The following is a 16,010-nucleotide window of genomic DNA, read 5'->3' on the forward strand; positions in this document are numbered from 1 at the left end:
TTTTAAAAAAAAAACATTTATTATGAAACAAACAAAATAATGAAGAATGAATCTACAAAAGAGAGAAAGAAAAATTTCATTCACTCCAAATGAGAAGATTCCTGTCATGGCTGTCTAACACAGTGGTCATGATCTGACCTAGAGTAGCCATTGAGCATACAGTCATGTATCCCTTGAAAATAAAGACTATCAGTCCTTAGCATAGTCTATCTACTGATACTATAACACCAACATCCAGGAATGGTTCCTTATCCCTTGGGTGTTGGCAAGGAATGTTATAAGTACACATTCTGTGCGTCCTAACTAGTTCTCTAGTTCCACAACTGAGTTTTGTCTATAAAACACCAAGTACCATAATAAAAAGTTTCTTTGTGTTCACATCCTCATGTCAAAATGTCAATAGTCTAGGTAAAAAGAAGACATTTGTTGGTAACATTATTTTACACTATGATATAGATAGATATATTCATCTATAAACATCAGGCATATGGAAATTGAGCTGCTCAAATCTTTGATTGAGCTACTTTTAGGATCATCCTGACTAAATAGACTACACAGCTGCTCTGGTATAATTATGCATTAAGATGAATTAATCTAAGTGACTTTTTTATCCTAGGACAGTACTGTATCATGTAAATGAATTTAAGTTACCAGTATAATTAAAAAAAAAAAAAGTCCCAACTAAATTGACTTGTATGTCATGAGCTAAATACTTCACAGTAATGAAAGAGTTCAAACACACCCACAGAATGTTGTAAATATCACAAAAAGTAGCAAGCTCTAATGAGACTCTTAGAAATGTTTGGTTAGAATATACAAACTCAAAGAGAATGTCCTAGTGGTACCGGGAACACATCAACTGAAGGAATGCTATAATCAAAAGTGAATTATGGCCAATGGGTTTGATCAAGAAAACAGTTAAGTAACAAGAAATACACACTAGAGAGCTACAAGCAAGTGTATTATGCTTGAGTTCTAGCAGAAACTTATTGACATCAATCACTTGTTACATTCAGCTCCTTGGATATATTACACTCATCAAAAACAACATACAATGTACAAAACCAAAACAATATGAACAAAATGTACACTTAAAGAATTAAATTTGCCATTTTCATTTGTTAAAGACAACAAAAAAAAAGTCTCTCTATAAACTCTCAGACACCTTAACAGATATTCATACACATCACTTGACATTTAGTATAGCCATGTACAGCCAATATGGCATAAAACGAGCAGCCAATGAGCCATAGGCATTGAGATCCCACTCTTCTGGATTTAATTTCTAAGGGACTGCAGAACATTCCTGAGTAGAACAATTGTTCAAGTACTGCCCACACTGACTGATCACCACAAGATACTCCACTCGGACTGATGTACTCAACACAGACTGGCTCCTCTACTTAAATTGAAGGATCACATAATCTCTGGGGCAAGTTGTATTTACTTAATTATTTACATATAACATTTCTTGTATCTGGTGTAGAAGTCATAGAATCTGTTATTCACTGGAGTACATCTTTCAAAACATCTAATATCTTCACTAGGGCTTACTGGAAGTAAGCTACAACAATAACATAACAAATACAATGTGAATCATCCTAATGAACAAATATAGACTTATTTGATATATATATACATGAGTATATTCAGATCTCCACTTCAATGACTTTCTTTCTGTTAGCATCTTGCAATGGACTCACTAGAATTCAAAATAAGGTGATATTGACTATAAACTAAGTGCAAACAATCTCAAAATAAACAAACAAAAAAAAAAGATTAATTTCTGCCCATTATTCTTAAAATGTTCAATATTTCTACAATCTGTAGGGAGTGTTCTCACACAAACAAGACTGGGGAAAAAAGGGTGGGGGTGGAGAGGGGCCCTACCAGGGAAAACAGATGAGATCCAAAATCGTCATCATTATTTCCTATAATACATTTTTCCTCAGAAGGAAGCCAATAGAAAGGTTTGGTCATGGCATAAGGTTAGCCCATTGTTTGTCAAGTCATCTCACATCATTATGAAAGCACACACAATATGTTGAGTCTAAATCTCTGTCTACAGACAAATATTCAAGTTAATACAACATACAAAAACAGCAACATATAAATAACATCTTTGATATATAAATACATCTGAATACTTCTATGTTCTCTGATAAGATCTTTGAATTCAACTCTTTTTTACAATTTTTGTTTTGTCTCAACTATTTACCATACATGTTTACTACATGACTGTTTTCCCCCAGAATCAAGTTTCATTTGCTACTAACAGTTTTACTACTACACTACTATTAGAACCATTGTAAAAAATATTTGAGTTAAGCCAGAGCTAATTGGAAATCTTAATGATTAACAAGCTAAATTAAATTGATGTGCTGTTTTATGAAATATAAAATAAAAGGTGAAAATGAGTTCATTTTATATTTTCAGAAGTTCATTGTAACGTTGTCTTTGCTCTACTTTGCACAGTTATTTCATCCTAGTATATATAGCAGCAGAGGCTCTTAAAACTTTGAATTCATAATACATGAAGTTAGGGGGAAAAAAATATTTTTTTTGGAAAACTGCACTAAGATTGTACAAGCAATGGATTCAAAATGACAACTGAAAACAAAATCAAACGGAATGTTTGAAGCACAACCAAAGTGAAAGAAGAGATCCTGACAAGTCTAAAACAAATGCCATCGTAACATTGTGGTCTGGGTGAAAGCCATGATTCTCTGAACTCAATGTTGTATTCCTAGAGCTACAGTAAGCAAGGGACAAGGCAAAGTTATGTTCATCTCATCACACAGTAACAACGGATCAAAAGGTTTAGCACATGATGCTATTGAATCTTTGGACTTAAACTTGAAAGAAATGGATCATCAGAAAAGAAAAAGAAAATGTAATAAATTAAAAATTATGATAAATAATTAGCAATTTAAGAATATAATTAAATTAATGCTCTACAAATTTAAAAAAAAAAAAGCTCTGCATGACTTCTTAAAAATAAAATCTAAATCATTGACAAGTCTTTGACTGTATACAAAATGAAGAGATTTTGTTATGAAGAAACATAACACACACATACAATGAATAGAAGTTGGCATTGGAGTATATATAAACAGGTTTAAAATCAATGTAAAATACTTCTAAAACAAAATAGGAGAATAGAAATACATCACTGTACACAGTGGAACCATCCAAGAAACTGGAGTTTCTTTCTTTAGATAAAGTGTGGGTATGCATTCAAAGTCAAGGACCATTAGTGTAATTTTAAGACCTGATATGTTGGTAATGATATTATTAATGACTGTAGTGGCCTTGTCAAAGCATTTTATTCTTTAGCTAACTCCTACCAGAAATGTTCAAGTTTCAAATGAATGATGTCCTTTGGTTATCTAATTAGAAAAAACATGGAATTGACACATTCAGACAAATGTTTTTTGTTGTTGGAGGAGTAACCAAGTAAGGAGAGCCCAAGAGGAAGTCAGCATAGACAAGTACAAACAGTTGATTCAGACACATTCAGACAAATGTTTTTTGTTGTTGGAGGAGTAACCAAGTAAGGAGAGCCCAAGAGGAAGTCAGCATAGACAAGTACAAACAGTTGATGCCTTATTTGTGTTACAAAACCAAAGATCTGTGATAACTTAAATATGTAACTCTTTCACACTAATCAATCCTTATATCTGATCCTCAAAAATAAATATTTTCTTGACAAATCATCACATTTAAAGACATCAACACAATCGTCCTATTTACTTTCTAAGTTAATTAATTAAAATTCCAAGAGGATTCTTGACATGTTTATAGTTTGTACTTACAAATTGAAAATAAAAACATAACAATTAAACTCATAACATTTTCACCTTTTTTTCCTGCAGCATATGTTTAGAGACTCATTTTGTTTTTCACTACAGAATAATGTATAGGTCTGAACAACTTTTTTTCCAAACAAAGTTTTGGACCTAGGAATACAAGACAAAAGAGCTGTCCAAATGCGTGTTTCCACCTACAACTTTACAATTTTATAAACTAGTTCATGGCTATAACAAAATGTTCAAGTATAGGACAAGTGTTTTGACAGTGCATGGGCTCATTCACTTTATTTACAAAGCTTTTGGAATAGCTTATATCAAAGTTATTCAATTAGTCTGATTACATTTACAAATAAAATGACACCAGCACATAAATATGAAAAATGTAACACTTAAGAGGAGAGACATACAAATATATATGCACTAACACCTGAATACAATATTTGACTGACTCATTGGAAGATTCTAAATGGAAGCCCAGAAAAAAACAAACAAACAGTGAAGTTGTCACATGCACACGTCGAATTAACACAGAACATCTGAATTTAATATTTATGTCAGCAGTTTTTGTTTTTTTTATGATTCCATCGCCATGGTCTCTTGTCTATATACAACTTTTTTTTTTTTTTTTTTTCACCTCACCAACAATATTGCATAAGTGATAAGAGTGACATATGTTCTAAAAGTGACAACAAACAAATGACTTTAAGTACAGGGCACATATCTGACCTCTTTCTCAAAGCATTATTTCTTCAAGTATACAACACAAGAGGGAAAACAATGTTGGATTCAAACAGTTCTAATTTATAATGTATGAAACTGGCAAAACTTTCTTAAATGCTTTAGAACACTATTCCCTAATTGTATTTACAGTCAATGTCACAACTTGGACAGGTTGTACAGAAACAATAAAAAAAACGTGTAGAACTACTGAAAAAAAACAAAAAAACAACAACATATATAATTATAAATTTGTCAAAGAATTCAATTGAACAATTTGATATATAGTATCTATAATTTGTTTTGGAAAATAGTGAAAAATGTACAGTTGAAGCAGAATCTTGCATTTTAAAAAAAATCTATAAATATGGATGGAGTAATACACAGACATGGAATGAAGAAAAATGGTCAATTAAACTGATGATTCCCTTAAACATGGAGTTGGCAAGTTGCCAACATTTGTTGAGGACAAGTTACTGACAAGTGTTGAAGAAGGTTTTGATTTAATTGTGCCCCAGATACCTCTAGGTGGTCTAAAGCGGTTCTTTTCCTGCTTAATAGGAAGTGTATGAGCCACTGCTCTCTGGTCCAGGGGTGGTCTACCATGGAATTCATATGATGACAGGGAGTTTACCTCCTTTTCAGTCAGGCGACTTGAAGAGAAGTAGTCACTTGTGGAGGAAGGAAGAGATGAGAGGCCAGAGCTGCTGATCGTCCTCTCCTCTCGTAATGTGTGAGGAGGAGTGGGCGAAGGAGGAGGCTGAGGATTGATTACACTATACTGAATGCCATAATCTGTGCTGGAGCGAGGTATTGCATCTTTTTCAAGTCTGCCTCTGTCTGAGATATCTTGTTTTCTACCTAAAGTGGCATATTTTGTTAGGGCATCGTAACCTGTTTCAAGATCATCTGAAATAGAAAAATAAAAAAATGTGATTTAAACCTTAAAACAACCTAACTATATGGTACCCATGATGAAATTTTATATCAATGTGTGTTAAAACTGACTTATACTACTTGTTGATGTAATGCTATCACTATTAGTGGATCTTTTCATTCTAGTTTAATGAGACTTTCAGGTGAAATCAAATTCTGTTTCAAATATGTTTTGTATGCTGATGTTTTTAATGAGTCTATTCCTACAGTTATGAGCACATTAGACCACCAACATGGAAAAACTTAAATTATTTCAGAACTTGAGATTTACCAAAGAATTGTATTCATCCTGGGAAGTCAAGTATAGCTAGATTTAACTGTAGTAATTTTTACATTCAAAACCATTCAGATATTATCAAATAATTTGTCTTGGTTGTATTGTTTCTCTAAGACTAACATTTGATACTCAGGAATAGATTATAGTTCAGAGTGGAAATGCAATGGGGTGGGGCATAGCAAAGAAAGAAAAAGTTATTGTAGCTTTAAAAAAAAACATGTTTATTAGCACAGTTTAATTTGAATGAAAATGGTGTTACTCCAACTGATCTATACAAACATACTGACCTGAGTCCCTGAAAGTTGTATCATCAGAAAATCTGGCTCTGTATTTCTCCTTATCATAAGGTCTATCGTTATTACTGCCAAAATGTTGCTGAGCTAATTTTTGGAATTTTTTCTGATCACTGAGTCTCGAGGACTGTTGTAGTACATTAGTCCTAGCGCTCTTCCACTTATTGAGATCATCATAATTATTGTAATGAGAGCCTGAAAACAGAATGGTGTCCCTCTCTTCATCTCTGTCATAGTCAAGTCTAGATCCCACATCGCTGTTTAATAAATGAGTTACATCTTTTAAATTCTGCTTCGGAAGATTTAATTTTTTAAGGTTCCTGGTTTTAGCGCTAGTCTCTTCTTCTATAGTATCTATACTGGCAAGGTATCTGTCTTCAGTGGATCTGTCTATGCTGCTGGACTTTATTAACTGGGCAAGTTTTCGCCTGGCCTCTTCAGACTCAGCGTACCTGGAGTACTGGTTTTCTGTTTCTTCCAAGCGCACTCGAAGAATGCTTGGTGGTTCAAAAGAAGAAGAGAGGTATGAGCCATCAGAATAACTACTAGGGTATTTAGCATCAGAGTCTAAAGCTACATAGCCATTAGTTTTGGAAAGGCTATTTGGAAGTGTACTCGACTTTTCATGTCTAATCACAGTCACCTGGGGTTTATCATTCACACGTGACCTTTTCTGACCTGTCTCACCATTAGTAAAGTCATATTTTGTATTGTTTCTGTTGTAATCAAGACCATTAATATCATCTTCTATACTTCTCCTGCTGAGCAATGGCCTATCCTTCTTGAGGTCTCGCTTGGAGGTATTTGATGGGATAGCACCAGCTGACCGCTCTCGCTTAAAGTGAGACTCTGTCACCTGCCGTTGAAGAGGCCTTGACATTCTGTTAGTTAAACTAAAAGAGGGTGGTGAATTAGGACTGTCAGGACTAGAATCAGTGTCATGGTCAACTCCATTGGAAAATGTCAACACAGGATGCCTGGGTGGCTGCGGGGTCAAAGGTTGACTTTTTGTTGCAACACTGACATCCCTGTTTTGTTTACGAGAGGAAGGTGACACTGACCTAGATCTGGACCGCTTTGTATGGTTTACACTGTCGGCAGTTTTAGAAATGACTTCATTGGCCAGATTAGGCTCTGCCTCAAGGCTTGGTGCCAGACTAAGGGAGAACACCCAGTGGTCTCCAGTAAACATCTTTTGGTTGATGTCCTTGGTGAGACTCTTGCGCTGGTAGAACAGCAGATAAGCCTCTTTAGTTGCAATAGGACCCTCCAGATTTGTCACCTTGTTGTCATTAAACTCTCGCCACACTCCATCCACAGGACTACGACAATAAGCTGTGTAGTGACCACCCATCATATTGCCATAGTGATTGCTAACACCCAAGAGGTCGTATATATAGTTGTCTCGCTTGAGGGGAGCCCTAAGGCCTTCTCGTTGTGACAAATGACCAGACATGTCTAGATTATCAACAGGAAAGTCAACGAGAGTCATCAATTTACTCCGACGCTGACCACTCTAAAAAAGATATAAGAAAAAAATGAATCTTTAAAAATATTTCTTAACAGTATTTTTCTTTTTAACATAAGCCATAAGAAATAAGAAAGAAAAACATTTTGAAAAAATAGAGAAAAAAATGTCACAAAACTAATTTGAAGCAAAGGGAGTGAAATACAAAAAATAATAAAAACATGAGAATAGTTACAACCTGCTTAAATCTTTTCAGATGCAGCACCAAGATATCTGGTAGAGACCAGAGTCCAAGGGTTTTGATAGTACCTTGCTGCTGCTGCTTACAGTGTGGACACAACCAGGCGTCATCACCAATCAACTGAAAGTAAATGGAAAGAGTCCAGGCTAAAAAAAAGTATTTGATGCAGCTTCTGAAAATGGTTGCAATATAGCACTCCTGACAAGTCTGACTGTGTGATGATGAATGAAGGTTTATGTTAAAATAGCATTTATAAAAAAAAAACTATGGTTCCTGGAAAAATGTTTATTTAAATATTAGTTCACCACACCATTCCTAATGCAACAAATAATGGTTCAAGACAACTAGTACGACACTTGGCTAAAAAAAAAATATACGTCATGACATATGATTCATCAAATCTATTTTGTAATAGGCTATACCAAATAAAGAACCTTTCAGAATTACACCAGAGCAATACCACTCTTCCTAGTTCTGACAGGCAGTTCATGGTTTATAATTCATTATTTTCAACCAACATTATCTGCACTCATCCTGAATCTTAAGACTGGACTACTAGAGACATACACCAAAAGATGTGTTTGGTTTTGTGTGAATGTTGTGAGAGTGCTGTGTTAGCAATGAGAGGAACCACTTCAGACATTAAAGCAGTGAAATATCGAGCTTCAAAATAAAGCTTTTTAGTAACAAATCATCAGAACTCATTGTAGGTGTTTACCTTTTCTTCTTGAGTATATAATTTGAAACACTCTTCCAGTGTGACTTTTCCTTGGGTGGGTAGACTGTTTTGAGCCTCAACAACTGATGGATGCAATTCAATGTGCTCTCTGTCATCTTTGATGACACTTTGGTACACAAAAATAGTGAATCATTAAACTTTTCATCAAGGTCACAAGCTCATGTTTCCTCAATCATCAAAAATATCATCTCAATCAGGTTACATTCAAGATACAAGGGAAAAAAAAAGGGGGGGGATTGAGGATTCAGTTAACATCTTAATATACAGTGTTAAATTATTAAATAACCAATTGCCTATGTATTGAACCAATGAAAATCTTGATTTTTTTTTTAAACTAGTAATGTTAATAATAAAATTAGAAAAACCTGTGGGGGGGTTTTATTCAGCATTATGTGAGATGCGTGGTCGGAAGGCTACGTACGCTTGAACTTGGATTGGCTTGGCTACCCATGAAGTGGGCTCGAGGTCAACACCCAACTCGGGCAGAGTTGTGTTTACTGAGTGCCTAAAGGCAGCACAGAAAAACCTTCTCCCAGATATCCCCTCCCCCCGGTCCACAAATGAGATTGGCCCATAGCGCTCTGAGCATGCTCTAAGCATGAAAGTAGCGCTAAATATAAAAGCTATAAATTTATTTCTTAACTTTTTCTTAGCAAAAAAAACAAAAAACAAAACTAAAGAACTGACCTTCAAGTATAATAGATTATAATAAACATTAATAAGATATTGGATTTCACTAAATTTAACTTATTGAACAAACTGAACAATGTCTGAGACTTACGATTTCTTTGTAGTGGAATCCCATTCAGCCACAAGTTTGATATGAGGCTGATCAAATTCATTTTCAAGCTCAGTGTAGGCGCTGGAATAGCAGAAACATTGGAAGTAGAAAATCTTACAAATAAAAAAATCACTTAATTGTCATCTTAATAAATACAGTCAAATCCAGTTAATCAGACTACATAAAGGTATGATTATTTTAATTCTTATAACCAATTGGTCAGATTTAAGCAAACTTGTTACAAAGTGGGACATGCTATAATTTATGTAACATTTAAAATTTGCATTACACCTTTATTGTGTAATATACAGGTATAGCAAATGTATAAATAAATCAACCTTATTCATTGAAAAATACTTTTTTAAACAAGTTTTTTTTTTTTAATGGAACTACAGCCAAGCCAAGCATTAACAAAAATTTCCTACTCAATTCCAGTCAACATCTGATCCTGTATGATCTGCATTAACTGCACTTGAACAAAATCACCTAAATGGAACTGCCTAGGTTTCTCTAATGCATGAAATAACAGTGCAGAGTTTCAATGCCTTTCCTAGTGTAATATGTTTTTATGTGCTGATAACGCCAATGTTCTTTTGTGTTGTATAAGGGCCTCTTCTGGACTTGTTAGAATGTTCTTTGTGCAATTAATAAATATCCTTATCCTCGTCAACTTTGTTGTTGCATAGTTTTACTATGGTTACTGAGTTATAGTACCACAACATGTATATTCAGAAACAAACTCTCTAGCAGCAGATGAAATATTTATTCTTCATAATAAGATACACAATAATTGGCAACTTCAGCCATCACAAAATAGCACAAATCATTTCACATAGAATAAGCAGATAACATTACACATATATTATACGATTTGTTAATAAGTGGCTGGTCTAATTAACTGATAGTCTAATTTACTGGATTTGACTGTATTTTTAAAAACAGCAAAACACTTTGATGATAAATACATTTCTCCGCATATTGCAGCTCTGAAGACCATAATAAAAACAGACAAGTACTAACCTCTCTACTATCTGTGTATACAGAGGCATCTCAACATCAGAAGGTAAATAAACTTTGTGGGAACTGCCATCATACACTCTTAGTTGAAAGAGCAAACTGAGTTTCTAGAGGAAGAAAGAAAGCATCTTAATTACATGTACATTAATTTATAAAAACATATGCTTCACTATTCATAATTCTTATTGCTTAGAGACAGTCTCTTATTCTAATTTAAAGGTTTAAAGTATCACTACTTCATTTAAAACACAAAGATAAGCATGCAACTGTAAAGTCTACCTCTGACAAATAGTACAAAGTAAGAGTAGCTTGTTAAGAGGATTAACTTTTATCTTGTCCAAACATATCACTAGATCTAACTCTGTCAAAGAGCATGAACTAGGAAGAAATATGTAAGGTGAATAAATCTTCTTACTTGTCCAAATATTTCTTTATGAACTGAATCCTCTAATGCCAGCAATATTGCCTTTTGTAACTCTTTCCATGTAATATCTCTTCGTACTTTAATCAACATTGGAGAACTGAATCGGCTGCTATGATAACAACAGAATTTTTTTTTTATGTTGGAAGTCAAACAAAAAAGTACTCTACTATAAATCTATATACTGCTTTGTTTTAAAAAATTCAGTTCACTCTAAACAAACTGATCTAAAAAACAATAACAGTTTTAGCATCTATGCAAGGGACACAAAGTTTTCTTGTCTTTGAGGTCAACACTTTATGAAGTTACATAGTGGCCAGTACATTAACCAACTGCTTTTAATTACTTAAATGTTAACTTACTTTAATGGAGGTTGAAATTCAAACATAAAATTCACTGTTCAACAGCATATTTTTACAAGTACTAAAAAGTACAACATTAGTTACTATTAGGAATCACAACAACTCAATCTCAGACTCACTTGCGCCCTGAGCCAGCAAACGTTTCCACATGAGTTACTACAATCTGGGCAGTGGCTGTCTCAAATTCCTGTACAGAACTATTCATGCTAGTATCATTAGAATACATTTCTATGGCATACAACAAGTCACTATCAGCCACATCATTCAGGGGTTGTTCATCTCCATAGGTTGAACCAAAGCCATCCTCTTTCATTTGCACCAAGAGCAACTAGTAAAATAGTCAAGTCAAAACGTACTGAATGTATTACATTAATATAGACTTCAAACTAGTTATCATAAAACCAAAATACATTTGCTTAGGAACAAATATAAAGACCTTTTTTTTTTTATTCATTTAAAAAAAAAGTCACCACATACATATTATATGTCTAATGAATAGTACTAGTAAAAAACTTATAATGTTATTATCACATAACATATATGACTCAAAAAAACAAATGGTAAAATTTGTAAAGTTTGAACATGAAGACATTTGATATAGTTAAGTTCTTACCTGACTAGCAGCTAATTTAGCTTCAGAAGCTATACGCTCTCTTAAATCTTTCACGCTATCAAACTGGTTTAATATCACAGTATACTTCATTGTTCGGCCACGTTTCAGTGGAACCACCACCACATTCACTAGACGAGGGCATCTCTGGGGCAGCGGCAAGGACACACATAGGTAGGGGTCAAAAGTGCTGCTGCGTTCCCCACAAGTAGTGCAGATCAATGTGGAACTGTGTAATGCCTGGAACAGCTTCAGCACAAAACTTTCCCCATTCACAGAGGCAGCTTCAATAGCAAGCTCCTCATCTGACTTTTCCACAGGTAACTGTTGATATACAAATAAATCATAAGAATTTTTATAACAAAAACATGTGGGTATGTGTATATCAGAGAATTTAGCAGCCAAGTTTCCAATGTTGAAATATTCCCTAAGAAAAGAAAAGAAAACAACCCATTCCAATGACATGTCTTTAAACTGCATGTTGGATCTGTAAATGCAGTTCAATAGTGAACCAATTTTGCAGACAATTTTTAATTTTAAGTTATAATTTGTAACTCTGAGGCATAGCAATTTTTGTTTTTCAAACATTCATAGCATTTGAATGAGGGTCAAGGAAGTCACACACTGTGACACATATGTATACAGAGGGCCGTTTTAGATGTGATAAGGCCTTATGGGGCCTCCTTCTAATCCAAATAAGGACATTTTTCTGCTCTCTTTCTTCAAAATGATTGTAACTAGCCCTGGTGGGGGTGGGGGAGGGCCCTAAGCTATAGCTTATGTTGCTTAAAGGTAAATCCAGCACTAAGTACATCAAACATTTTGAAAATAAAGTAGAAGAGAAAGTTCATCTTTTTTTATGTCATTTCAAAAATAAATGCCCTGTTCAATGTCACCTAGGTGCAAAGGCTAATTTTAATCATCCATAAATTATCATATTCTTGTGTTTCTTAAAGTATCATATTTTCAGCACATATGAAGAAATAATTTTTCTTTTTTAAATAATAAAAAAGTTTGCAGTACACTCATCATGGATATATTGTGTCCCATTGTAAACTGTATCTATCATCACCATTGTATTGCAAAGATGTTCTTAAGTTGACAGCTATTTATTGTCTGCACAAAGTTTTTTGCTCGTTTGATTGTAAAATAATTCATTAAGCATATTGTATGTATACAAATAAATAATTTTTTCTTTGTAATGGATATTCTCCACAATTCCAAAAGTTGTATTTGTTGTCCACAGTAGTATTGAAAAAGGGACTTGATTTGCAAGCACATATCACAGTGCCTGAGTGGGAAAGACAGAGCAATGGAGAATGAAAATTCACTTGATATATATATATATTTTTTTATTTCTAGTTAAGCTAGACTTCACTAATTGCTGACTCCTGTTGTAAAAGTCAAGTAACCCACCACGTGATGTGGAGATTGGGGACTTCAAAAGACAAAAAAAAACCTTAGCTTTTCAAAGTATCAGAAGTCGAAAGAGGAGAAAGGAAACAAAATAAATAAATGACTTGAAATTGTAACATGATCTGGAACAAAATAGGAAAAATCTCAGATAAATATATCGAGTCTACATACATTTTCTTGTAAAAAAAAACAACAACTGCGGCGGTTAACTTGGAGTGGGGAAAAAAGAAAGGGGGGACTGTTAAAACACATTTCGGTTGATTAGGAAAAACGGGAGTGAAAGAAAGAAAGAGGGGGGAGGGGATACAGAGAGAGAGAGAGAGAGAGAGAGAACAGAAGCATCAGTACCTGGGGACAAGTAGGTCGCCTGTAACATACCATGTCTCTCGAGTCACGACCATACACCACAGGTACAGCCTAGCCACATGTGAGGAGAGAGAGGGGGGGGGCACGCATTCATCCAGAACGAAATACTTCCCACCGAACTTTTGTGTTTTGTTTTCCTAGCACCCACAAGCTGCTACCCTGTCTGTAGGCTGTACACAGCACGCTGGAACACACAACAGTACTCATAGACTGGGACTGTGGGCCAGTGTGAACCAGTATTGACGGGGGCTGGGAGATTTGAGTGTAGTAGCGCTGACCTTGTTGTGGTTTACGGTTTTAACGGGAAGTAGAAATGCAATAAACATGCACGCGACAACAATACCGTGTCGACATACGAAGATACAATAACGTTATTATTGGTTCAAAGTTCACTAATTAAGTATGCCCTACGGAACAATTCAATTTGGTGTGTATGAGATGATATAGTTCCTACAATTTAATCTTTCTTAATCTTTCAACAAAGTTTCATTTTTTTCAATCTTTGTTTAATTATTGGGGAAAAGTGTGTATCTCTTAATTTAAGATATTTATGGCTTACAGATTGTACATGTGTACAAACATCCTTCATGGCTTGTTCGGCCAAGCGTGACAAAGTGTCTTGACTGTTGAAAGCGTGGAGTGTGACAACTGAATATCAAACGCGTACAGCATTCGAGGACTGGTCCACTCAACTCTGTTGCTTGTATCCATGAACTGCATTTTGGTCTAAGCAAAAGACGCTACCAAAGTATGTCGAGACCTAAATGAAGGTAGAAGTTTGGAGGAGCGTCTGAACATGGCTAGTGCTCACAATGTGAGGGGCTATTTACCAAAGATTCAGATGACCGCAGAATTCAATAGCTTATGAAGAGTTATCTATGACCGGCAGATGGATGGCTTTGCTGGCGTACGTCGGTCCGTGGTTCGACTCTCGCAGTACACTTGTACAACAGGAATGGTCAATATCCCGGGTGGCTACTGGAGGGGTGTGTGGGGGTGTGGGTGTGTGTGATATTTTTAATAGTAATGTGACAGAACCTATGATTCGGCGGCTTCACAAGACCTCATCACACGGTAGCTGCAACTCTCGTTTTAAAGCAAGAACTGTGGGAAAGAGCAGTGAATGCTTCCTTCTACTCAGTGTATAAGCCATGCCTCGCAGAGATCCACTGCTGAATACAAACCAAGCTTCCAGTTCCTTCACAACTGTTTCAGCGATGTAGCACCCAGTAGGAACAGAGTCACAAAGAAAAGATGCGCGAACAATCAGATCTCCGCTGACTCCGTCTCTTTGTACTTTGAATAAATAATTATTGTGAACAATGGCTGATGATATTCATTTTAGTATTAGGCAAAAGTAAGTTTTATACAAGATTTGCTAAAACTTTGAAGCGGCCCTTGAAAGGTGAAAATCAGGAACTAGTTGTGTGTGTTTGTGTGGTTTTGTTTGCGCGTCTCTAGATCTCAAAAATTAAAATCGTTTTGAGTGTAATAATAGGTGCAACTTTTGGTCTTCTGAAAGCGAAGCCTTTTATAGGTTTTTTAATTAAATAAAAGCAAACCTTTTTTTTTCCCATACAAATACACCATTTTGAAAGTGCCAATTCTACTTCTATTACAGTCAAGGTAACCCTTTAAGAGCTTGCGGTCTCGAAGGGCAGATGAAGTAAAGTGTGCAGGTATGTGTATGTATCAATTTATTTATTGATATTCGAGACCATACGGAGGAATCCTTCAGCTGTCTACTGTTGAATCAATTCAGTGGTAGGCCCAGTATACAGGGAGTTTCAGTAGGCCTTCAGGTGAAGTCCATACATTTACTGAAGAGACTATAATCAATCTTAAATCTCACAGAAGTTAGTGACCCCCCTCTGTACACAGCGTTGTCAAGGTTTGGTTTCATAAGTTCTTGTTCTCAGTAACATCTGAACACATACTGGAGTGAAAACTATTGATATATTTCATTGAAAACACATTACTCTAAATATCACCCCTGGTTTCTACAAGGCATTCCCATATACACTAAAATAAGTGACTAAAACATGTATGAAACAGAAGTAGATTCGAACACAAAGTGAAAAGAGATTTATTCTACTCTCTGAAAATACCTGACCTACTTATGCCCCACCCCTACCTGTTGACTGCTGGTTCAATCTCCTTGGTTCAACACTCCCCCCCCCCTCCCCCAACAAAATTATGTTGTTTACGGATATGACTCTCCCTGTTTTTTTTTCCAAATAAAACAATGCATTAAAAAGAAAACATACTTTATTCAATAAAAAGCTATCCCATGATTATAAACAAGGATAGCCTTGGAACAATAAACAATAATTACATAGCCATGTGTCTTATAATTGGACAGGAACAAGCTTACAAGTTCTCAATTTGTGAATTAATGTTCCTTTATCAGATTTTACATTTTGAAAGAATGCTTCTTAACAATGGTCAATAATTGTTTTAAGTGATAAGAGAATAAATACTAAGATTCAGGTCACCATCACCTCAATTTGCAGAGAGGGAAACAAAAAATCTAAGTTGCAGGACACATCAAAGA

At 35.0% G+C, this 16,010-nt stretch overlaps 1 protein-coding gene across 2 annotated transcripts in view; it reads right to left on the reverse strand.

The window, feature by feature from the left end:
* Positions 1-16,010, reverse strand: part of LOC106075636 (ubiquitin carboxyl-terminal hydrolase 31-like) — a 53,490-nt gene continuing 37,480 nt past the window's right edge. Inside the window, exons 13-21 of one of the 2 annotated variants that reach the window (XM_056020446.1) lie at positions 11,678-11,998; positions 11,184-11,392; positions 10,697-10,814; positions 10,285-10,388; positions 9,265-9,345; positions 8,463-8,589; positions 7,742-7,864; positions 6,030-7,551; positions 1-5,438 (exon numbers count right to left, since the gene is read on the reverse strand). In XM_056020446.1, the coding sequence (XP_055876421.1) occupies positions 4,942-5,438; positions 6,030-7,551; positions 7,742-7,864; positions 8,463-8,589; positions 9,265-9,345; positions 10,285-10,388; positions 10,697-10,814; positions 11,184-11,392; positions 11,678-11,998 (3,102 nt within the window). In that variant the 3' untranslated portion in view covers positions 1-4,941. The remainder of the gene's footprint in view (positions 5,439-6,029; positions 7,552-7,741; positions 7,865-8,462; positions 8,590-9,264; positions 9,346-10,284; positions 10,389-10,696; positions 10,815-11,183; positions 11,393-11,677; positions 11,999-16,010) is intronic. The other variant, XM_013228196.2, reaches the window with a different exon arrangement.

The sequence above is a fragment of the Biomphalaria glabrata genome, chromosome 2 (assembly GCF_947242115.1).
Source record: "Biomphalaria glabrata chromosome 2, xgBioGlab47.1, whole genome shotgun sequence".
Lineage (NCBI taxonomy): Eukaryota > Metazoa > Mollusca > Gastropoda > Planorbidae > Biomphalaria > Biomphalaria glabrata.